This window comes from Mobula birostris, chromosome 10 (genome assembly GCF_030028105.1).
Source record: "Mobula birostris isolate sMobBir1 chromosome 10, sMobBir1.hap1, whole genome shotgun sequence".
NCBI classification, from domain to species: Eukaryota; Metazoa; Chordata; class Chondrichthyes; order Myliobatiformes; family Myliobatidae; genus Mobula; species Mobula birostris.
In genome coordinates, this window is record NC_092379.1 from 89,477,336 (window position 1) to 89,503,601 (window position 26,266).

General features: G+C 40.0%; 1 protein-coding gene across 2 annotated transcripts in view; it reads right to left on the reverse strand.

Annotated features, from left to right (window-relative positions):
* The window catches only part of dacha (dachshund a), a 400,811-nt gene that overhangs the window by 10,502 nt on the left and 364,043 nt on the right, over window positions 1–26,266 (reverse strand). For both annotated transcript variants that reach the window (XM_072270530.1, XM_072270529.1), the window contains exons 9-10: window positions 21,823–21,966; window positions 20,264–20,332 (exon numbers count right to left, since the gene is read on the reverse strand). In XM_072270530.1, coding sequence (XP_072126631.1) covers window positions 20,264–20,332; window positions 21,823–21,966 — 213 coding nt within the window. The remainder of the gene's footprint in view (window positions 1–20,263; window positions 20,333–21,822; window positions 21,967–26,266) is intronic.

The window sequence follows — 26,266 nt, forward strand, 5'->3', positions numbered from 1 at the left end:
AAATGATTGATGTAAAGCAAAAGTCTTACTGTTTTGCCTTCGCAATCCTGTAAAGTGAGTGAGGATTAAACAGTGACTTGAAAGATCTACCTTGAGATGTCAGTTGACCTGATTGTTATTTTGATTGACTGCCAGTTCCTTCCACATTTTTGAAAGCAACTTTGAATTGAGGATTCAGTGGAAGTTAAAAATCTGATTGATGCCTTATGTGAGTCAAACATGTGACACAAAAAAGAATACAGCCTTAATTAATACCATGCACAAAATGCTAGAGGAACTTAGCAAGTCAGGCAGAATTGTTGGAGAGGAGTAAACAGTAGACATTTTGGGTTGAGACCCTTCCTTGGATGACCAGATGAACTGGAAACACATCTTTAAGATATTTTCTAGCATAACACCTCCCACTGGGGTATGGGGGTGTTGTTTTTTTATCCATATACTTACTGGAGTTTCCCATCAAGCCAATAGAAGAGCCTCCCCTGCTTTGAGCCTAATTCTCAATAAGAACCATGGCTTCACGTCCATTGGTTGTTGCATTTCCACTAGTGTTGGCAGTGATATCACTACATTTAAAAATGCCCTCATGTGCTTTGTTGGAGTGCTTTAGACATCCTACTGTTTCTGCCAATTGGCAGTTCCCTGCTGAACAAAGCTTTGGGAATTCTACATGCCACTAGTCCAAAGATCAAGTTGGATTCCAATGCACACGTGCCTCAGAATAAGACACTCTTACTACTTGCTGCCCTCCGTAAATGATTCATTGGTAAATAGAAATGATCATGTTGTTGAAACTTTGCCAGAAAATCCACAATTCCAATTCACACAGTAGGCTGTGAGGATAACATCTAGTATGTAGTGATTCTGATTGGCAAAGTAACTAACAGATGTTGCCGAACAAAGAACCTACAAAGGACGATGGCACCAATCATGATTAGTACAAGACCTTAAGTCTGTCACTGATCACAACTTCAGGGAGTGCGACCTTATTTTTCCCTGTGATGAAGCAGTCTGACAGGTGATCAGATAGAAGTACAGGTATGCAAAATTATAACAGGAATAGATACAGAAGATAGAATCCCTTTTCCCTTAGTAGGGTATCAACAAGAAGAGGTAGGGTTTCAGGTGAAAGGAAGGAGTTCTGAAGGGGAACTGAGCGAACCAGTTTTTTTTACTCAAAAGTAGACTTGCTGCCAGAGGAAGTGGGGGAATCAAATACAATCACTATGAATAAGAGACATATAGACAGGCAATCAAACAGACAAGGCATAGAAGAGAATGGATCCAATGCAGGCAAGTGGGATTTGTTTAGATGGGCAGAAAAATGGTTAGCATTGATGGGCTGAAGGATCCATTTCTATGCTGTCCGATTCGATGACTCTATAGCTCTAATAACTAGGGAATGGATGGAGCAGCCTTTTAAATTGCTTGCACTGCATGAGCAAAGCAGTGTGATAACAGCTGAATATCCTTTAGGCTGTGTTTACTCTCCAACAATCGCTGGCAAAGACCAAGTTGCAAATGACCAGCGGAATTGCTCTAATTTTGGCAGAGAGCCAGGAAAGGCTGAAGCTGCAGCTTTCTGCACACTTCACGCGCACCACAACAAACCGTCTGCTGATCTTGCCTGGGGCAAGTACGCTGCTGTTTAATGGTATTGGTGCTTACAAATGGTATTGAACTCAGGCCTTGGTCTATAACTCAGGCCATCATACCAAGATTTAATTGCTGGGCAACATTCACAAATCTGCCTCTGCGTCCAAGTCTCCCGCTGTGCACCATAATTAAAAGATCCAAATGCTTTTGTCAAGATTAACAAAAAACAAAGAGATTCTGCTGCTTTATTATTAGCTTCTCCTTAATTATGAAGGTTGAGAAAAATCTTGCCAGGTGCTAAATAACCAGTCCAAAACCCCTACAATGAATTCTGAGAGAATCTCAACCATCAGTTGTTTTGTGTTTGCAGACAATGAAATGAGAGACGATGAAGGAAGGTGAAGGAAGGCAAACTGGCTTATCTTACCCACAGGACTGCAGACCTTAAGCATAAGGCAAGAAAGTTAATGACAGAATAGGGGATAAGCTACAGTCCACTATTCAAAAAACTAGCAGGAATGTTATCCATAGAGTTTTGGACATCAACAATCTTAAACTTCCAAAGAGCAAAATAGGAGCTAACAACTCCACTTTAGATACTAACACAAAACCAGAAGAAAAATCCAAAGTAACACACACAAAATGTTGGAGGAACTCAGTGGGCCAGGAAGCATTTATGGTGAAGTTTCGGGCTGAGACTCTTCATCAGGACAGAAAAATCCAGTGCCTTTTAGAAAACACGATTCAAACCCCAAATAGATTATTAATTTTGTTTTCTCTGTAAAGTTAGATAAGGGGCGGGTTTTGCACTGTTAACCTGAGAAATCTAGAATAGCCATTTCAAGACTCCTCCTGTCATTGACAAACAGGACTGTGCTGACAGAGCTTTTGATCAGGAATGTATAGGAAATAGTCCACACCTTCCTCAACCCACCCACAGACCCCCACTGCACCCGCCAACTCACTAACCCCGGTACTTCTATAGCCACTCTTATGTTCTGAAGCCACATGACTCCCAGAATCTTTGAGGCTTTGCTGTTACGTCTGAACTACAAAGTGCATCCATAATAAGTGACCAGGCCTTAGGCGGGCAGAAACTGAAGCACAGACAGCCTCTGGACCGGCTGATGGCCTTTGGACAGCTCCTGCTATCAAAAGCCTTCCTCAATTGTCTCTGTTGATCATTTGGAAATAGTCCAAACACACATAATTAAGATTAGAAAGGTTTTTTAAAAAAATTAATTAACTACTGTAAATTAAGTAAAGAAATGTAAAGTGGGTATAAAAAAGGCAAAATTTAACTTTCTCATCTTTTTAGCCAAGGTTGATTTGTACTTGGCCCCCCAGTCAAGACGACATAGAACTGTTGCAGCAGTGCAAAAGATCTGTTGCATCTGCATCGGACCTTCAATGCATTTAGTAGTTTTACACAGCAGTGCACAGATACAGAAACTCTGAGCATGCCAATTCATGGATACAAAAAAACCAGAAATTCTATTCCATGCCATAAGTATCATCTGTCCCATTGTTCCAACCCCTTTGCTTGCTTCTTTCTTTGATTCCGTGCCCCACTCTCACTCCTTCATTGGCCTCCAGTAAGAACTCAGTGAAACTCAGCTGGTCATCACTAAATTGGCTGGTTCACAAACTTCCTAACTCATTGTTAACTTCCACAATTTTAGATAATGCACCGTGTAATAAAGCAGCTGAGCTCAATCCTGAGCTCTGGTGCTGTCAATGCGGAGTCCGTATGCTCTCCCCAAGACATGTGGGTTTCCCAAGATGGTTCAGTGGTCTTCCCACATCCCAGAGATAGACAGGTTAGTCAAACACTAGAAAATGTGCAGGTGAATGGAGGAATCTGGAGAGAGTTGCTGGAAATGTGAGGAAAATAGGTTACAGGGAAAATTACTGGGGGAGTGGGATTGTGAGGTGAACTGACATAAATACAATGGAATTAGAATGAGAATCAGAATCAGGTTTAATATCACTGCCTTATGTGGTGAAATCTGTAGTTTTGTGGCAGCGGTACATTGTAATACATAATTAAAAAACTATAAATTACAATAAGAAATATATTTTTTAAATTAAATTTAAAAAGTAGCGCAAAATGAGAGAAAAAAAAAGAAGACATATTGCCATAGTGTTCAGGGGTTGCTTCATTGTCCATTCAGAAATCTGATGGTGGAAGGGAGGAAGCTGTTCCTAAAACATTTAGCGTGTGTCTTTGGCTCCTGGACCTCTTCTTTGATGGCAACAATGAGAAGAGGACATGTCCTGGGTGACGGAGATCCTTAACGATGGATGCTGGCTTTTTGAGGCACTGCATTTTGAAGATATCCTTGATGCTGGGGAGGCTAGTGCCCATGATGGAGAGAGTTGAGTTCAGGACTTCCTACTTTTTCCAATCCTGTGCAGTCACTGCTCCATACTAGACGGTGATGCAACTAGTTAGAACACTCTCCATGGTACATCTGTAGAAATTTGTGAGAGTCTTTGGTGTTATACCAAGTCTCCTCAAACTCCTTATGAAAGATAGCCACTGTCATGCCATCTTTGTAATTGCATCCATATGTTGGGCCCAGGATAGATAGTCAGAGAAGATGACACTCAGGAACTTGAAATTGCTCACCTTTTCCATCACTGATCTCTCAATAAGGACTGGTGTGTGTTCCCTTGACTTTACGTTCCTGAAGTTCACCATCGATTCTTTGGTCTTACTAACATTGAGTGCAAGGGTGCTGTTGCGACACCACTCAACCAGCTGATCTATCTCACTCCTGTATGCTTCCCAGTCAGCATCTGAAGTTCTGCCAACAATAGTTATGTCATCAGCAAATTTATTGATGGTGTTTGAACTATACCTAGCCACATAGTCATGGGTGTAAAGAGAGTAGAACACTGGGCTATGGACACATCCTTGCGGTGTGCCAATGATGATTGTCAGCGGGTAGGAGAAGATATTTCCAAAATGGCCTCCTTCAGTGTTGTAGGGAAGTATGGAAATAACTGTCCTTGACATTTCCCGTTGCCCAAGTAGTTGCTGGAATTTACTCTGCTCTTACTCTTAAACCTTCCACCACTCCTTTTGTCCATTTTCGCTCACTTGTTTCTTTTGTCTTTTATCTTTCTTTTGCCTTTTATTCTCTACCTTTGTGTTTTGTCTTTTAATCTCTCCACCCTTCCTTTTTAGGTTTTCTTTCCTGTCTCTATCTCTGTTTACAAAAGATTAAATCTTTAACTTCCAGTCCTCAGTAAAACACATCTAACTAAAATGTTTATGCTCTTTCCCCCGTAGGTACAGTATGACTATCATTTCTGGTTTTAATCCAAGAATTATCAGACAAAGAAATTTTACTCTCTAGTGCTGGTGGGATAAAATTGGTGATGTTCTGAGTGGAATTTTATGCACAAGGTGGCTGTGGGCATAGTTTTACTGTGGGCATACTTTCAACCTCAGCTTCATCAGCTAGTTTGAAAAATCTGAACAATCAGCTCTTAAAAGTTTGTCATAAATCTTCCCATGCTAATTATCTTGTGAGGGAACTAAAAGTGGATCATACTTTAAGTGTGTTTGTACAAGTATCTTGTACAGCTAAAACAAAGAATGCAATTGTTCAGTTAAAATAAGAAACTGAAGCCTTGCATGTGAAACACCAAGATTTTTCGGAAGTGCACAATGCTTCACAAGTCAAAAACTCTCTTCCTTTATGAAGTTGAGAATATGGGATAGCTTAACATTATCTTTATAACATTGTTGATGTTGTAGCAGCATGCAATATGTCAAAATTAAAATAATAACAACTTGTGTAATCACAGTTCTGACATTTGCATGCCTAAAGGTTCCCAAACTTCAGTACGTCTTTAGTAAAAAGTTGAGGAATGCAGTTCAAAGTAGTTCGGGTTGATTCCAGTCATTGCTGATCTTAGTGCAAAGACTGAAGAAATGCAATTAGGCTTGGAACTATTAGATTAGTGGGGGAAGAAAACTGGTCGGCGTTCTTGATTTTGAACATTATATTCAGCAACATTTGTATCTTTCAGGCACTGCAGAGAACAAAGTCACACTTGAAAGTGATGTTCCCACATTCTAATATATGCTGACAGTCAGAGGAAAGGCTTAAACTAAAATAATGGCTGGTGATGTACTAAAGATTAGCCTTACTTTTGCAATTAGTCATAAGAAATAAAAAGCTTTCAAGAGGAGTGGGAATTGAATTTGCCTACAACAGAAATGCTATTCCTTAACATTAATCACAAGGACATTTTACTTTCAATTAAGCTTTTTTTTCCAGATAAAAAACATTGACCAAGATTTGTACATAATAATTCCCTTATCCTTATTTGCGATTTGATGCTTATTTTGGCAGAGACCACTTGGACTTCCTTTGCTACATGGCTTGCTGAAACTATAACCTATTGACTCTTGAGTACAAATAACCTTAACAGCTTCAATCAGCTAAACACCATTCTCTCAGCATCTGTACTTAGTCAATAAAATGATGGTCAGCACTTTTTATTTGCTACTCTATGTACAAATTAATTTAGGAAACTGTGTTGATATAATGTGTGGCTGGGGATTTTGAAGCAGCTTTTAGCTCCGTTTGTGAAATGGAGTCAGTCCCAACAAAGGTAATCAAAATTAATGAAATCAGTCGTCAGTGCCAGCCCAGCAAAATTCTGAAGTTTGACACAGAGTAAAGAGAAATAATTAGATTTCTCTGGTATAATGGATAAATGGGGGAGGCCGTTAAGGGGAAAACATTCTGTGGTCAGCCACTGTCAGTACCGTTATACACAGCCTAAAAAAAGCTGCAATGGAGTTTGTACTTAGATCCTGCATCAGTCAGCAAAATATAGTGTGGGACTAATAATTTGAAATGACTTTGTTTTTTTTTCCCTACACCATAATTCTTCCAGGCCCATCACATCAGATTAAGCACTTTGCTCTGGAGGATCCTGAAATTTCATTAAATCCAAGTAGCCTTTTTTCCCCCCTCTCTCAACTCTTGTTTGGTAATACTGGCTTATTTATTTCTGCCCTTACCTTCCTCTTGTTGTGTACTCTTCCACAGCCGGAAGAATGGGACAATCTAGGCTACAGACAGCTTTCTCAACCGTGTTGATCAGTTTTATTAATAAAATGAGCTGCTTGGTCCTTTCCCCGACCTTCCTATCTCCCTTCTCTCCCCATCTCAAGACACAAAGATGGCATCAAACTATCTGAAGAGAAACATGGAGCCCCTATCCTGGCCAATGTTAAATCTCATCCAATATTAGTTGCAAAAATCAGGTGATGTACCATGTCCAGTCCCTACCTACATTTTGATTGCTTCTATTTTGTGTTGGCACTCTATGGATATCAGTACTTTCCCTTCTATTACTAGAACTTCCTTCAAGAACTATGTCGCCTACGATGTTTTCCAGCCAAAAACAGGGAAACTGCATCTTTCATGTGGTATGTTTAGTTTATGTGGCAGTTCATAAATTTGTAAGGTGTTATTCTTTCATCGAAACTGATGGAGTCCCATACTTCAGATCATAAATTTTACCACTTATACTTTGGTTTCCTTGAGGGATTGCCATCACACCATGTCTGAGAAAACTATGATTTGACCGTGCAAAGGTGTTTTGCCGCATAATACAATCCATTACATCCAGTGCCCAGTGCAAAGCTATGGTGTCATGATTATTCCCCTTTTCTCCCTCCAGCTTTCTTTTTTGCTTCTGTATTCTAACATAAGGTGTAAATGGGAAATAATACTTCAGTTTTTCTGCATCATTTTTCCTATATATTTATTTCTCAACTCCTTGACCACATTACTTTCATTATTTCTTTTGCCTTCAGTACGGAAATCAAGAGCTTGTTTTAATGTGACAATACTGGGTTAAATTAAATTTAGCTTTAACGCAATCAAATTTAACACCTGTAGATGATCTTTTCAACATTCCCGACTAAGTGGCAATCTTGAACATACAGCTAATCATCACAAGATAAAATTTAAAACATCACTGTGTCTCAAAGTATCCATTCAGGCACTTACAGTATTTGGTCTAGGAAAAGCTTCACATATCTGCATGAATCTTACGCAGATCATACTCAATTCTAACAATAATCAACTACCAGGAGCTGTGCCACAAAACACTCCAAACATCCATACTTTAGAATAGAACTGAGCATAAAGTGTTACATTTTGAGTAGCTGCTGCACCATAACTTCAAGTATTCTACAGTTTCTTTACACTTAGGCAAGGAGCAAACCACATGTTGTAAGTTGTGGTCAAGTACTTTACACTGATAAACTGCTACACACAGACATTTGTTTATATTAATAAGCTAAAGGTTATCGGCTGCAATGTCATCTATTGACTGTTCAATATGCTTGTGTTCAAATTCTTTATTAGATAAGGCTTCACACTTATATTAAGCAGGTCTTCACTGATCATGAACAAATTGCTAGGAGTGTAAAGAATGACAGCATTAGTCAGTAATATCTCCATTGACATAAACTGTAAGACCATAAGACAAAGTAGAATACTTAGGCCATTTGGCCCATCAAGTCTGCTCTGCCATTCCATCATGGCTGATCTATTATCCCTTTCAACCATATTCTCCTATCACGCACCCCACCCCCAACCTTTAACACACTTACTAATCAAGAACCTGTCAACCTCCTCTTAAATATACCTAATGACTTGGCCACCATGCAATACGTGGCAATGAATTCTACAGACTCACCATCCTCTAGCTAAAGAAATTCCTCTTCATCTCTGTTCTAAAGGGAGGTCTTTCTATACTGAGGCTGTCCTCTCTGGTCCTAGGAAAAATCCTCTCCATGTCCACTCTACTTAGAGTATTCAATAGGTTTCAATGAGATCCTACCCCCCTCATTCTTCTTAAATCCAGCAAGTACAAGACCAGAGCCATCAAAAGCGCCTCATACGTTAACCTTTTCATTCCCGGGATCATTTTGTATGATAAATGTTAACAATGCATTTGCCTTCTTTGCCAATAACACAACCTGCAAGTTATCCTCAAGGGGATCCTGCACAAGACTCCAACGTCCCTTTGCACAAGTAACCAAAAGTTACATTTCTTAGACTTTTTAAATAATCCCTCTGTAACACTTACTTATACTCTCAACATGAGAACTTGAAATATATCTTAGAGAATTAAGCAAATAAGTACCAAATACCTCTTTATTTGCCAACTCAGAACTCTGTGAAGAGATTAGATTAGGTTATGAGGACACTCTGTCTTTATTTATTGTCATGTAGAAATGCATGCATTAAAAAATGATACAATGTTCCTCCAGTATGATATCACAGAAACACAGGACAGACCAAGACTAAGACTGACAAAAACCACATAATTATAACATATAGTTACAGCAGTGCAAAGCAATACCATAATTTGATAAGAGCAGACCATGGGCACGGTAAAAAAATGTCTCAAAGTCCTGATAGCCCCAGCATCTCACGCAGATGGTAGAAGGGAGGAACCCTCCCTGCCATGAGCTTCCAGCGCCGCAAACTTGCCGATGCAGCATCCTGGAAGCACCCGACCACAGTCCAACTCTAAAGTCCATCCGAAAACTTCGAGCATCCGACCAGCTCTCCGACATTGAGCACCGAGCACCATCTCTGCCGAGCGCTTTGACCCCGCCCTGGCCGCCAAGCAACAGGCAAAGCCGAGGATTCGGGGCCTTCTCCTCCGGAGATTCTGGATCGCACAGTAGCGGCGGCAGCAAAACAGGCATTTCAGAAGTTTCACCAGATGTTTCTCCGTGCTCTCACGTCTGTCTCCATCAAATCAGAATTGTGCACAGCATCCTACTTGACAAATAACAGATATTCATCACCGGTGTCGCGCTGCCATCTTCTCCTCCTCCACACTATGTCACTAAGTCAGAGACTAATGAGAATTTGTAACTCTCCATGTTGGAAGGTACTGACAGTCACCATTCACATCCTGACTAGATTTTAAGTTACCCTCATCAACTTTGAATGTCATGCAAAAAAAACTTTCTAAACTGGTGTCCTTATAAATGATTAAAGCCCCATTGCGGGATCTGCAGGAACTCCAGAGAAATGGCACTCTGCCTCTCTAGACTATTCAGTAGTTTTCTGTGCAAGTTTCAGCAGGAAATTTGAGGATGGCCCCATAGAAATTCAACTCAGTTTCATCTGTCTGATTAACATCAATTAATTGGTTTGCTTTCTCAGAAGCAATCTATCTCCAACTCAAAAGAAAACTTTACCAGATTATAAAATCCCAAATGAAAGACCATTTAATACTTGTTTTACATCAACAAAAGGATCTGCGATTGCTTCCATTCTTCAGACTTTTCCACTGTGCTACACTGTTCCTTTTAAAAGCTGCTCACTCCTTCTGTTAACTTATCTGACCCCGTTTCATCAATCAGCATCTCTGATTTTTAACTGGCACAGAGCCTCGGACAAATGGAATGAGTAAGTCTCTGTACTGGTGAAACTGATGTTGGGAAGAATGTGTCAGATCATAGTCTACAAAATATTAATTGGTGTGAATAAGTGAGCAAGTGCTATGTTTCATAGTTTGCTTTTTGTATTAATTTATTTCATAAATGAGAAAATTATATACACTTTACAATTATGATTTGGTTAACATATAGAGAACAAAGGAAAGCCACCCTGTTCCACTATCTGAGTTGCCAGCTTTTCTGTTACAGTCTGTAACATGTCATTAAGAATTGATAAGTGAGACACATCAATACACCTACAAAATAATGCCTATCTCATTCTATTTAATGATTAAAATATATGCATTACATCATGTTTTAAAACTCTACCTAAATGTTATTGGAGAGCCCTCAAGTTTCCTTGGATTGGAACTTCCTTTATACTCTTTTTTTAATGCTGAGGTATACACTGAAAATGTGAACATCTGACATACTGAAATGCTGCTAGGTCATTGGTGATCTTCATTAAGATGAAATAGTTCAAGGGCATTGATTGCTTGTCTAGGGATCCTTAGCTATTGTTGTTTCTGGATCAGGATGAGTTATATTTTTCAGCTTCCTCTAAAACTGTATTGTTTATTTTTCCATTTTCAGAAATGGGCTTTGGTGTTTTTTAACTAGCTTTCAGAACAGAATCCAGATTAGTTGTTGTTTGTAGAAAATCACATGCTCAAGTGGTTGCGGCATCCAAGGAACTGAAGAATCAAACTGCAGTAAAAAATATGCCTATTTAATGCAATCATTGAGCATTGTGTTCATTAGTGTGTCATGGAGAGAAGTCTCTGACTGATTTTTTTTAGTCACCACGAAAAAGCCCAGTAGGCAAGGAAAAAAAACAATCGCAAGGGCATTCATGGCCTTTGCGCATTCTCCCTGTCCGATATGATTAAATTTGGACTTGTAGCTGTCTAGTTACATCTTCTTTTCGGTGCTCATCTGTGGTGTGTGGAAAGGTGATGCGATCTGTGTGCATTCTTCTGTATGCATTTGGATGTATGTTTCAATTTGCCGTTCTGCTTGTGACTTTATGTCACCAAACGTAAATCCGTTCTTCGTCTATACTCTGGTGTGCAAAGATCTGTGATTGCCCACCCACAGAGAGGGGAGTATGGAAGTGAGCTCCCAGGTTACAGAAATGCAACTCATATAGTACACTTTTCTGGGAGGCAGCTCTGATAGGAATAGTACATGCAATTACTTGGGTCGAACCCTAAACTACTCCGGCAGTGGAAAATAGTCTTGCATGGAATATGGAAACAAATTTTCAGATTAAGGGCTATATATTGGGACTGAGGTGAAGACCAATAAATTTATGAAGTGGATTGTAATTGATTTATGTTGTGGATGCACGGTAGGATTTTGAACACTAAAGGGATCAAGGATATGGTGATCAAACATGAGGAACAGAAACAACATTTATCTTATCACAATGCCGAGCAAGACTGAAGGGCTACATGACCTGCTCCTGCTTATTGTTTTAACCACAAGGTATAAAACACAGAAGGAATCATACAGGCTTTGGAGGGAGGACACTCTGCAGACTCATGGGGAAGATCTTCATTGCACTTAGCTTGAAATACACATAAGCAGTTACTTTTGCTCCAGAAACTAGGAGTGCTGTGAACCATAAACATAATGCAGCATTGATTTAAAAAGACAAGTTTGCAAATTTAAAAAAAATCATGATTAGGTTGCTTAATTAGTGTCTCATCTTATTTTCTCTAGTCATTTCAATACATTAATGCCCTAGGTTGTGCATATACTGAATGGTGGCTTGATGCAAATGAAAACGCACTTTGAAAGTTTCCAGTTTTCTAAAATTCATGCAGAGTATGTAAAAAGAAAACACATTGCCTCAACCATTTTAATAAACTTTTGGATAAAGCTGCTATGACAGCTGCTGTTGCACATAAACAGTGACAAAGCAGCATATAAAAATTCAACACGCAATTGCACACCCTTCCACCTTAAACCAAACTCAGACTTAATTTTGCATACAATAGTCACATTTGCCTATATTATTCAATCTTCCATTTTGCATTCAATTAGGCTGCATTTGAAATAGACCTTGAAATGCAAGTTAACTGTTGAGAAAGGACCTCTTGGCTCATGAGTGACAAAAGGCCATTTCACGCTCATGAAAGAGCCCTGTATGTAATTCATCGCAGCTAGAGTATGACTTCTATATCCCACTATAGGCGCTAACAGGGTTGCTATGGGGATGCTAAAGGAACAGTTTGAATGTGCAAATGCTTCATTGCAGCTCAGGGATTTCACCATCCGAAGCAAGACTTGCTCAGAAACAATGCCCACTTTTCCACTACTGTTTAACATACTTGTAATACTTCTGTGTTGTGTGGATAAGTCACTCAACTAAATCAAAGTATTTCTCACTCAGATACTGCCATCTTTATATAATGTTGATATAAAGATTAAAAATGATAGTACTCCTTCCCAGTTGAAAAGGTAAAATATTCTTCTGAAAGGGTGTCAGCTGTTATGAAACAATAATACACAGAATTCAAAATAAGACAATTATATTCAATTCACACTTTTTTCCTAATATCTAATGTGTATTAACAATTAACAAGGTTTTCAAAATCCAACTTTGGGATATTCTGAATCTATGTATAGTGGATTCTATAGCAGTAATTGTAAAAGGTCTTATAACTCCAAATGAATAGTAAAACCTTCTTTCCTTCATGGTATTGTTCATTTTTTTTCCACAACTATTCCAAATATTTATTGGCTCTTATTGCCTCATTCTATGAAATCTACCCCCTGCTGCCCCAGCCCTACAACCTTGTAATTTTATCGGACAGCATTTTTGGAATTAAACAAGACGTGTACTTGTTAGCAAGGATAAATTAATATGGGAATCCTAAATTCAGAGGGAAGATTAAATAGCAAAATAGGTACTTAGAAATTTTTAGGTTAATTATTGAGAGAGCTGCTTGCTGTTTGTTTCATCATCCCTGTGACATGTTACATCTGATAAGCACTATGTGGAAATTGCAAGATGTCTTAAACTCTGGTAAAGTTCCCCACATTCTTTAGATTCCTGCAAGTGCCAGCTTTTCCCATAGAGGGAGTGAAGTCCAAGATCTGCGGTGCTCCTGGTACGAAATCAGAGCTTGAGAGTTTGTTTTTTGTTTTCCAAGACAGAATGGAAACTTGGCCATAAAACAATGTTTTAAACGTTGGTATCATGCAAAACCTGATTTGCTTGAGAACTCATATGAATCTACTAACAGGCTGCTTTCTCATTTCCAACAAACACACATTAAAAGAGGAAGAGAGAGAGCAAAAAAGGACATTGTTTGTTTCTCAACTATCTAACATTATTTTTCATAATGTAAAGCCAATCAGGGTTGCCCTACACCTTCCAGTAAAAATATACTGTATATTACATAAGGAACATGGCTTTGGTATCGTAAACAGCCGAGAAAACAATAGGCAACATCTAAAAATAGAAGCATATTTTATAATCTATAGCAATACATACAGGCTTCAGTAGTCTACACCTTTCTTTCTTGACTGCACAGGAATGAAGATGGTACTTCTCAGCTACTCCCAAACGGAATATGCATTAAATATATCACATATTCAAAGTTCAAAGTAAATTTACCATCGAAGTACATATACAATCCTGAATTCATTTCTTTGTGGGCAATCACAGTACATTTACAAGAAAGAATTAATGAAAGACTGCACCCAACAGGACAGACAACAAACAAACAATGTACAAAAAAAAACAAACAAACAAAAAGAAAGATAAAATAATAACAATAAATAAATAAGCAAGCAATAAATATCAAGAATACAAGATGATGAAAATAATGGGGCAAATGAAATTGAGTGAAGTTACCCCCTCTAGTTCAACAGCCTGATGGTTGAGGGGTAATAACTGTTCCTGAATCTGGTGGTGTGGGTCCTGAGGTTCCTGTCCTTCTTCCTCATGGCAGGAGTGAGAAGAGAACATGGCCTGGGGGTCCTTGATAATCCATGCCGCTTTCCTGTGACGGTGCTCCAATGGTGGGTAAGGCTTTACTTGTGATGGATGGGGCTGTATCCATTATTTTTTGTAGGTTTTTCTGTGGAAGGACATTGATGTTTCCATACGAAGTCGTAATGCAACCAGTCAATATACTCTCCACTGAACATCTATAATAGTTTGTCAGTTTTAGATAACATGCCGAATCTTCACAAACTTCTAAGAAAGTAGAGGTACTGCCGTGCTTTCTTTGTATTGGCACCTATGAGCTGGGCCCAGGTCTGAAATGATAGCACTGAGGAATTTAAAGTTGCTGACTCTCTCCACCTCTGATTCCCTCAATGAGGTCTGGCTCATAGACCTCTGGTTTCCTCCTCCTAAAGTCAAAAATCACATCCTTGGTCTTGCTGACATTGAATGAAGGTTGTTGTTGTGACACAACTCAGCCAGATTTTCAGTCTCCCTCCTACATGCTGATTCCTCACCATCTTTGATTCCGCCGATGACAGTGGTATTGTTTGCTAACTTAACTATAGCATTGGAGCTGTGCTTAGCCTCACAGTCACAAGTGTAAAGCCAGTAGATCAGGGGGTGTAGCATACAGCCTTGTGGTGTACCTGTGCTGAGGAGATAGGGGATGGGGTTTTAAGCCTTGCTGGATGAAGCACCCAGGACCTCTTTAAAACCTACAAAATTTACATCAAATCACAGTTTCTACGTGTACATATTGTGCCATTGGAGCCTCATTCACAGCTTAGTTCCATTGTATTCCATCCTGTAAATATTTTCATACCCAGTCCTCGGGTGATGCCTACCAGCATTCGCCATTCCATGCTTGAGTTTCATCTGTGACATGATATACACTTGCCTACTGTATACAATTATATTCAGGTAGCTTAGACTGTTCAATCACATTGTAACTCACTGAAATTACCCGAACCACTGACACCTGATTGTCCCTAAAAGTGGCTGAACAAGTAGATAGAGTGGTAAAGAGCACATATGCCATGCTCGCCTTTATTAGTCAACTTACTGAGGTCAAGAATCAGGTTTGCTGTTTTATAAAGCGCTGGCTATAGAGAGGGTGCACGTTTATCAGGATGCTGCCTGGATGAAAGGGCAGTAATTTATAAAATCATGAGAGGCAGAGAGTAGAAAACCAGTACCAGAGACATTTTAGAAACTTTTAGATAGGCAAATGAAAATGCAGAGAGTGGAAAGTGCAAACTATGTGCAGGCATAAAGACGCAACAACAGGAGTTCTGCAGATGCTGGAAATTCAAGCAACACACATCAAAGTTGCTGGTGAACACAACAGGCCAGGCAGCATCTCTAGGAAGAGGTACAGTCGACGTTTCAGGCCGAGACCCTTCATCAGGACTAACTGAAGGAAGAGTTGAAAGTGGGAGGGGGAGGGGGAGATCCAAAATGATAGGAGAAGACAGGAGGGGGAGGAATGGAGCCAAGAGCTGGACAGGTGATTGGCAAAGGGGATATGAGAGGATCATAGGACAGGAGGTCCGGGGAGAAAGACAAGGGGGGGCGGGGAGAACCAGAGGATGGGCAAGGGGTATAGTCAGAGGAACAGAGGGAGAAAAAGGAGAGTGAGAGAAAGAATGTGTGTATAAAAATAAATAACGGATGGGGTACGAGGGGGAGGTGGGGCATTAGCAGAAGTTAGAGAAGTTGATGTTCATGCCATCAGGTTGGAGGCTACCCAGACGAAATATAAGGTGTTGTTCCTCCAATCTGAGTGTGGCTTCATCTTTACAGTAGAGGAGGCCATGGATAGACATGTCAGAATGGGAATGGGATGTGGAATTAAAATGTGTGGCCCACCCAATCAGTTCCCCTCTGCCACCATTCTGCTCTGTCTAGCAGAATTAGTCCTTACTCTTAATAATTTCTCCTTTGGCTCCTCCCACTTCCTCCAAACTAAAGGTGTAGCTATGGGCACCCGTATGGGTCCTAGCTATGCCTGCCTTTTTGTTGGGTTTGTGGAACAATCTATGTTCCGTGACCTACCCTCATCAGCGGTGTGGACAGATAATCAACATGGTGCCCAAGGAGTGGGTGGAATTGTTAATTTGGGAAAGTATTAGAGCCACTGCCTGCCTTTATTGTTGAAAATTTTGATTGTTAATAAGTCTTAACACTTGACCAAGAGTTGAGAGAAAACGCATGATTTACTGTAAACATCTTTCATTTGTACAGGAACAGAGTCAACGCAAAATTTTTATTGTTAATAACTGTATTGAATAAGGACTCACAGACAACGAATGGTTTTCTTTTTCTGTATGTAATTATTTTTATTGTGTAATATTTCTGAATAAAGTATTTTTGAAAAAAAAAAAAAAAATAATATTCTGGTATCTGTCCCCCACTTTTCCTTCGTTACATCGACGACTGCATTGGCGCTGCTTCCTGCAAGCATGCTGAGCTCGTTGACTTTATCAACTTTGCCCCCAACTTTCACCCTGCCCTCAAGTTTACCTGGTCCATTTCCGACACCTCCCTCTCCTTTCTAGATCTTTCTGTCTCTGTCTCTGGAGACAACTTATCCACTGATGTCTACTATAAGCCTACTGACTCTCACAGCTATCTGGACTATTCCTCTTCTCACCCTGCCTCTTGCAAAAATGCCATCCCCTTCTCGCAATTCCTCCGTCTCCACTGCATCTGCTCTCAGGATGAGGCTTTTCATTCCAGGACGAGGGAGATGTCCTCCTTTTTTAAAGAAAGGGGCTTCCCTTCCTCCACTATCAACTCTGCTCTCAAACGCATCTCCCCCATTTCATGCACATCTGCTCTCAATCCATCCTCCCATCACCCCACTAGGAATAGGTTTCCCCCGGTCCTCACCCACCACCCCACCAGCCTCCGGGTCCAACAAATTATTCTCCATAACTTCCGCCACCTTCAAAGGGATCCCACCACTAAGCACATCTTTCCCTCCGCCCCTCTCTCTGCCTTCCATAGGGATCGCTCCCTACGCGACTCCCTTGTCCATTTGTCCCACCCATCCCTCCCCACTGATCTCCCTCCTGGCACTTGTAAGCAGAACAAGTGCTACACATGCCCTTACACTTCCTCCCTTACCACCATTCAGGGCCCCAGACACTCCTTCCAGGTGAGGCGACACTTCACCTGTGAGTCGGCTGGGGTGATATACTGCGTCCGGTGCTCCCAATGTGGCCTTCTATATATTGACGGGACCCGACGCAGACTGGGAGACCACTTTGCGTTACCCCTACACTCTGTCCGCCAGAGAAAGCAGGATCTCCCAGTGGCCACATATTTTAATTCCACATCCCATTCCCATTCTGACATGTCTATCCACGGCTTCCTCTACTGTAAAGATGAAGCCACACTCAGGTTGGAGGAACAACACCTTATATTCTGTCTGGGTAGCCTCCAACCTGATAGCATGAACATCGACTTCTCTAACTTCTGCTAATGCCCCACCTCCCCCTCGTACCCCATCCGTTATTTATTTTTATACACACATTCTTTCTCTCACTCTCCTTTTTCTCCCTCTGTCCCTCTGACTATACCCCTTGCCCGCCCCCCCTTGTCTTTCTCCCCGGACCTCCTGTCCCATGATCCTCTCATATCCCCTTTGCCAATCAGCTGTCCAGCTCTTGGCTCCATCCCTCCCCCTCCTGTCTTCTCCTATCATTTTGGATCTCCCCCTCCCCCTCCCACTTTCAAACCTCTTACTAGCTCTTCCTTCAGTTAGTCCTGACGAAGGGTCTTGGCCTGAAATGTCGACTGTATCTCTTCCTAGAGATGCTGCCTGGCCTGCTGCGTTCACCAGCCACTTTGATGTGTGTTACAGGCATAAAGAAATTGGTATAATTAGCTTAATAATACAGTAAAACACTGTGGGCTGAAGGGCCTGTTTCTGTACTATACTGTTCTATGTTCTCTATGGCTCTTATGTGAAGGTTAGGACTATGGCAAAGAAGTGATCCCAGTCTAACATCACACTTGAACAAAGTTAGGTGATTTCCTTTCTGCCATAAATCTACCACAACATTGTCTTGGATCAATCGTGGGGTTGCAGAAGTCTTTCTATTGTCAGGCTGTCAGAAGTCAAAGAGAACTGCCTGGAGAAAAATGCTTTGCCAAGAGCTTAACTAGCAAAGAGACAGGGCTATGAATTTAGAAAGACCCATCTCTAAATAATTGTGAAACAGTTTGGCTAGGTTGAGGTTGGTTATTGCCAGGAACTTCAGGAGATAATCGTGAATCAGGAATAAGATATCATCTCACATTTCCGTGCGTACAGGTGAGCACATTCCATCTGTTAATTAATTGTTTAAGGTGGTAGACAAATTTTATAAATATACCACAAGAATTTTGTTTTTAAAATAAGGTCTTCAATGTTTGCATTCATGATTGTGGCAGATATACCCAACTTACTCTTTATAAATGCAATCACCATCTCAAAAGAGGACAATTAACAAAAAGGATGAGTGTAATGCCTCATTATCTTTTAAATCTTCGTGTTATCGTCCAAAGAACTTTCATTAAGCTTATTCCATTCAATAATACTATCACAAAATGGTAAATAACCAAAAGTACAGAGTACAAGTACAAATTCTTCAATAGACTGGTGAGAGCAATTATATAAAGACATTGAGCCAGTGAAGAGATTACAGCCAGCATCTTTATTAGTCATGAGAAACTCTTCAGATGCTGGAAATCCAAAGCAACATACACAAAATGCTGGAGGAACTCAGCACATCAGGCAGTATCTATGGAAATGAATAAACAGTCAAGTTTTGGGACAAAACCCTTCTTCAGGGCTGGAAAGGAAGAGGGAAGACAACAGAATAAAAAGGTGGGGCGAGGGGAAGGAGCATAGCTACATGGTGATAGGTGAAGCCAGGTAGGTAGGAAAGGTAAAGGGCTAGAGAGGTGATGTTCCAAGTGTTTAATTATGCTGTGCAATTAAATATTTATCTTCCTCATTTGTTAAAAGTGAACTTTGCTAATTTCACTAATTACACACCATTATCATAACTCATTGCCAAAAATATTACAACTTACATAAAACTTCCAGAAAAGTTAAAACATTAAAGCAGATTTATTAAATATTTTCCAAAGTTTGTTACTTGGCAGTGATATCAGCCATTGAACTTTTTTTTTAGGTGCGTGCTTCATGATCAAGAAGACCTAGGGATACTTTGTTTTCTTCATTTGATGTTTCCATTTAAGTGTTTAAGAGTGAATTTATGAGTGGTAAAGGAACTGAGGCACAATAAAAAAGAGAAGTAAACAAACAAACAAAGGAAGTCTAGGAAAGGAAGAAGTAGTCCACAATCAAAGTTTGTGTTTATTTCGTATCAGCTGTAATGAGACACAAAATCTAGGTTCAACATGTGCATGAAGATCTTTCCTGTGGGAAAGTACAAACAAGCTAACAGAGAAAGTTCCCTCAATGTTTTTACTCTGTAAATGTAGACTGAAACTAATATCTGTAGGGGAAATGCAGATACAGACAGTGAAACTTTGCCATGTGTCATCTGTGTTTCATGGGTTTTACATTGCTCTGTTTGCTATCTTCAATCAATGCACCTTTAATTTACTTTAATATTTCAAATCAATTTACAACTAATGGTGTGGTGAATTTTTAAATGTCAAAGAACAAAGATTAACGCAAACATTAACTTTTTCTAGAACTGGCAACACATGTTTTATAAAAAATTACTGTCCCATTTGCTCAGTAATATCGGCAACACATCTGCTTCCAACAGCATTACATTCCAATGTTACTGTTTTCCATCTATCACACAGTGCACTTCATTAGATAGTTCCTAAGTTGTTGAAGATGGTTGAAGGCAAGCTTTGGTGTTGAGAAGATAAAATACTTTAGGCACCACTTCTGTGATTTGAATTGAAAGTCTAACAGTCCATGGGCTAGAGAGGTTCCTTCTCTCCAGCTGGATGACAGCGTGTGATCAAGAGGCCAAGATAAAGAAATGAAGAATTTAAAACTGCTTCCTTAATTTGTTTCATTGCCTAAAATAACCAAGTAGAAGAGCAGAAACCTGAAACTATCTTTCAATATACAGAAAAGCCAAAATCATCCAGTCCTCTATTCTACAGCTCTCACCTGAGTTCTCCATATATGCCCTGAATTCACTTATTTGGATAAAGCCTATGCTTACCTTGTACTGTTGCTGTTGTGTCAAGCTGAGTTCCACAGTGTTCAGCTTCCATCTCAGGAATTACTGCATCTAACAACAGGGAGATTCAATCAGGTTATATCTTTTTCAATTGACTTTAAATTCTTTTTAAAAAGTGACCATCATTTTTGTGCTGTAATATAATAAGTCAGCTCAAAAAGGAGTGTTTTTGGTTGTAAGCTTTCTTATCATGTGATCACTAATGAGCAAAAGGGTTTAGTTCCAACAGTTCAGTAACTCTATTAACCTCTGATCCCATCAAATCCACAATGTGCATAATGTTCCGTGGCTAATTTTTACACACATCAGAATGTGTGTGACTATAATTAAAATGTGTTCATTATGCATAATGAAAAGCTATAACACAATTTGGAAATTAGTCCAAGCCATGTGCAAAAATCATTTAATTCATTTGTTATTATCTTCACACCGTGTGGTTTCCGGTGTGGCCGCAGTTGGATGATGGGATTCAATTCTGGATGATGAGTCACTGCACTGGTTTAATTCACTAAATGGACTAAATATCTTAGCTTTAATAGGAGGCAGGCCAAATTTGAGGCTAAAATTGAACTTCTATAATCTTGGACAGCAATTATATCAAAGCATTACTAGCATACTTTTGTTCAAGGATTATGTGGCCTCAAAGCCTAATATTTAGTTTCCATGCACAAAGACAACTCTTCAGTGTCCATTCATCACCCTTTGCTTAATCTGCACTTTCTGGCTTTTTGTGCTGTAATGTTTAATTAAAAAGAAAATTCTATGTTTATTTGCACCTGACAATATAATCAGGGGAACAAATCAACATATTACACTCCCTCATGTCAGCTGTTTGTACAAATACACCATCCATAACTGAGTAATCAATCATGATACAACCCGTTATGTAAGGCTATGCAAAGAGCTCTCCCCATTTCCCCCACAGCAACAGAAAATCAATGACCTTAAATTTATATTCAGTAATGAACTTTGGAAAGCTCAGTGTCATGGTTCAGTTAAACATTAAACTTAATTTGCCAAATAAACAACTCCATATGGCTAGCATGTTAATAGTTAAATTATATTATCTGAAGCTTGATCTGTCCTCTGTTTGCATTTCCACAAAGGGAAATAAAAGCTTCCACAATGCAAAAGGAAGAAATTGATTCACTTCTTCAAAAACGATTTGCATTTGCGGTAGCCACCCATGTCTGTACATGATGGATAGTGTTGGAGCAAAGTGCTCCCTTCGGCTTTTGATAAATTCCCATTGAATTCAAACTTACAATGAAAACTGAGCAGGGTCTGAGGTAAAATATTCAGCATTTTCTGTAAAGAGTTTATGTTCCTAATTGTCAGACGCTCGCTTTAATTGAACATTAGCAGGTTATTCACATGAGCTATCCTTTTATCTTCCTGATTATATATCTGTAAAAGATGTTTTAAATCAATATTTCATCAGTTCGAACTGTAAACTATATTAGTTAATTCATATTTTTCTTCGCATTTCTTACATTTCCACCCAGAAAAACAACATTAAATGAAAAGAAATTAAAGTATACCATTAAGCACCCTGAGACTTTCTGTGGATGTGGCCTGTTGTAAAGCTTGTTCCACTTGTTCTCGTCGCTTTGACTCAAATTCAAGTGCTTCCTGTAATTTCCTTTTTGCCTTTTTCTCTTTCTTCAGTCGTTTCTGAATTGTTGCTGGAATTGTACACATACATAATGAATGAATCTATGTTGTTTTGTTTACAAAATACAGCTGCATGACATCAATTTCCATGTTGTTTTTTGTTTTATACTCTGTATATAAAATACTACAAAATAAAAATCTGAACTGAACTCGCTGCCTTAAATTTTCATTGAATAAAACACAGCATTTTTTGAGCAGTGGTTTATACTTCAAATTTTATCCTTAAGAATATCAGGTTACTTTTGTTTGAACCATTTTACCTATAACTTTATGTTAGATAATTCAATTATTTGCAGAATTACACAATTTTACCATAATTATCATGATGTAATTCTGTACAAATACTTTGAAATTAGACTGCACCTGCTTATGGAGCATTAAAGCATTGTTGCAGTTAATACTAACAGCAGATGAGGCTCCCTACTAAGTAATGCAAAACCAGTCAAGGGCAAGTATGCACCACAATACTGTGTTTTATTTTTCTTCTTGTGAAGTCTCCCGGAATCAAAGATGATGCATCTCCCTTCTGGCTTTGAGGATTCTGAGGTAGCTAACGAGGCCAGTGTGAGTACTGTACGTACTTCCACAGATGTGACAGCTACTGCATGGGTGAGTACAACCCTTCTGCCATTGATGCATGGCCCGTGTATTTCCGATGCATGGACAGGATTCTCAACACCATCCAGCAAGCATATTCTTCACATGGGATGGCATTGGCAGTGGATTCCATGAGTCGGTAGGGATGATGTATTTCTTCAAGGATATTGCATACATTATCTCAAATCTTTTTCTCAATCCTCCTGGTAATCTCTTCGAAAGATAGCACTTGATGGTCAAGGAAAAGCTGTGCTCCTAATCTCATCCTCCATCATTTGGTCCATAATGCTGGGACATGGCTCGTAAAGTACATCTCAGTCTAGCTTCAATGTCATGAAACTTTCTGTCTTTACCAGACAGGCAGTTCCAGACCCTACCTCACACCTCTCCGGATTAAATCCAATTTTCTCCCAAAAAGGAGCACTAAAATATGACATGAATGGTTGCTAGGGAGACCTGCCTAAATTTAACATAGTTGATACTAATTTACTTTTCAGGAATCACAAAAGGGCATCAGTCACCAAAGGACACACTCGTTCTGCCAACCGTTATGTGGCATTGCAGACATGGTTGGCAAAAGAAGTGTTCCTTTAGGAGAAAGGGACAAGAGGGGAGAGGAAGAGTGCTCTAAAATTTTCTGAAGGGATTGGTGAACGGCTGGTCAATGAGATGGTCACCATATGGGAAATCCAGGTGGCCTACCAGGTTGCTATGAGCAGTGCCCATAGTAGGAGGCAGCTCCGGTTGTCTCCTCCAAGAATGAGAATCCCTGCACAATGAGGCAGTGTCACAAGAAATTTCACAATGGGACATCATGAAATCAAGGTAAGCTGCAGGAATTTAAGCATGTTATACTTGTGTACTGGAAATAACATTAAATAATCTTATATAGATACATTCACCCAGAAAGCGAGATTCAAATACAGTTAATCTCACAAGCCGCTACTACATCCACACCACTCATGTGACACGTCCTTTCCTGCAACTCGCCCAACCACTGGTTTTTTAAGCCTCTTTGCTGCTCCAAGCCTCCACATGTAAGCTAATGAAAGAGTATTTCAATGATCTTCATTTCGCCCTAAGCAGTAAAGAACAGGGTGGGAGTCCACCATGATAGAAGAGGCTCTCTTGAGTTATCACCAGGCAGGAGATAACACACTCTCTTGCCAGAGAGCATCTCTTCTCATGAGCAGACGCAATATGAAATCCAGTAGGTATACTTACTGCCAGCCCTCAAATTCACTACTCTGTCTGTTTTGCATCACCACAGAGATGTCTTGCATGCAGCTTTTATATCTAACTTACGTATTTTTTTATAATGGCCTCCAGTTTTCTTCCTCCAAGAAATGCAGCATAGGAGGGAAGGAGAAGGAGAAGCGGGATTTGAGTAACAATGGTGAGTACTGTCTGTCTTTGTGCACCAAACCTCAGAGCACCACCTCAGTGAGTGGCACCATGGGCAAAGGAGATAGGAAAGACACGTGCCCTGAGGAAATGCACCAGCGGACCACAGTCCACTAAGAGTGTGAGGAAATCAAGTGCAATGGCCAGGGTGTGTATGAGGAGGCTGAGTTAATTCATCTGTGTTGCTCAGACAAGGGTCAAAATGAGATTTCTTCTTGACCAGCTGAAACTGATGTACGGCAGGATGGTTTGTATATTCAGGCTTGTATGGTTCGATACAGGACTCTTTTGCAAGGTCTGCAAAAGTGTCTAATTCTATGAACTCACAAGAACTTGTGCAGAGCCTGGAGCCAGCATGGTTGGTATGGATGAGTTGAGTCTATTTCATACTGCATAGCTCTATAACTGTATGAGGCCATGTTCTCAGTTTGAGATTTGATAATCTCTTTTGCAAAGGCTCCAGTCCTGCCACACAGCACTTACTGATATAGCTGACAACTGCCACGGAGTTACAGATACGGGTCATGTGATAATATTCTGCTTCTATACCACCTTTATCCAGGTGAAGTCTTCCATTAGGGACCAGATTGATGCTCTGTTGGAAACAGTGACATGCCAACAGAGAACAGCTTGCTCTTTGTCCTCATTGTGCAGCACTGTTGCTATTGAGACTGGACACTGATTGACATCCAAGAACAGTTTACAGATCTCCAGGAGCAAAGAGATGTTGCACATGAGCTGGGAGGTGCCAAGTGTGAGCAGATTGTTCCCCTACAAGGTCAAAGATCTGGCAAGCATGACGTTTTCTCTTTTCTTCAGGAACTGAGATCCTTTTTCCATTCATGCACCTCTGCTACTCTAAGCAGATCGCATAGAGAACTGTCAGCTATAAATGAAAATAGCAGGACCCAGGCCCCTGTGATCTGGGGTCTGTCGACTGAGTCAGTCTCTGGTTTGGAGATTGTAATGCTGGTAATGCAGTTTGAATACCAGCAGATTGCTGTATCATTGTCTACCTGGTCTCCTGATAGCTTGCCTGCTGTGCTGGTTTAACATCTTGATGTACCCCCTTACAGGGACAGCACCTCACCTCCCAATACAACTACTCAACCAATACACTCACCTGTGCCTCACAAACAGCCTTCCTAAATGACTCTCTCACTTTTCTGGGACCTGCAGTCTGAAGTTGGCCTATTAAAGTGTTTGAAGGGCATCAGCATGGATGTGAGAAGAAAGGGAGAAGCCTGGTAGCATTCTGTCTGTGGCAACAGAGGAGTACCACAGCACAACACTTTTAAATATGTCCTTGATAGTTTTAAATCAAAAGGATTGCTTCACTGTACCTTATTAGCCAGAAATGTGAAATAATTCAACTGACGTCATAGTTAGATTGTTACTCTGGTGATTGATGAGAATGACCTCCAAATGTAATACCAAGCATCTCCTCAGGATACTTCTCCCCACTTGTCATCTTCTGAGCAAGGGAATCCCATATAGCTGAAGAACTAAAGGCACTTCACAAGATAAAATGTTTGCTCATTGTGGTCTGCTCTCCAAGGGCTCTCATTTATATACAGAAACAGAAGGGTCAAGGACAGGTGAGAGCACACCCATCAGAAGTGAGCATTGCGTAGGATGTGTGACACTGAAGTGAAATGTAATGCTTCTACTGCGAGACTTCTTCAGGTTTTCTCTACTAAAATGGTCAACTGATTGAATGGTTTGATCTGAATCACGCATAAAAGTCCATGAGTGCTTTATCATCATTAAATGAGTGTAGACTTCATTTCCTTGTTAGCTCCCCAGTGCATCTCCCTCTCCAGCACATGCAAATGGTGATATGCATTATTTTCAGCTACACTATCTACAGTGGTGAATAACAGACGGACAAGTTCTCAACTACTGAACTGGAAGTGGGAATCAAACCCTGAAGTCCTGAATGCAGGGTTTAGAATAGTTCAATTGTATATGTGGTTAATGTCAAATGGCTTATCTACCATAGCTTCAGATGCTGTTCAGCCATGTCCACTTCTGATGAAAGTATATTTTATATCCAAGTCTGAGGGCTTTAAGAAGATACATTCATTAGGAAATACAGTGTGCAGAGTACCAGAGTACTACACCACTTAATCAATTGAATCAGAAAGTCATTCACCGTGTCATACATAGTTCAGGTAGACATGTGAATTCACTGAGAAAATGTCACATAGTTTGCACTGGAGTCTATGATGGCTTAGACAGTTCATGGGATTATGAGGGAATCCCCAGACATTGCCTCCCTCCTTTTCTCAATAGTAAGATGAAGCTGAA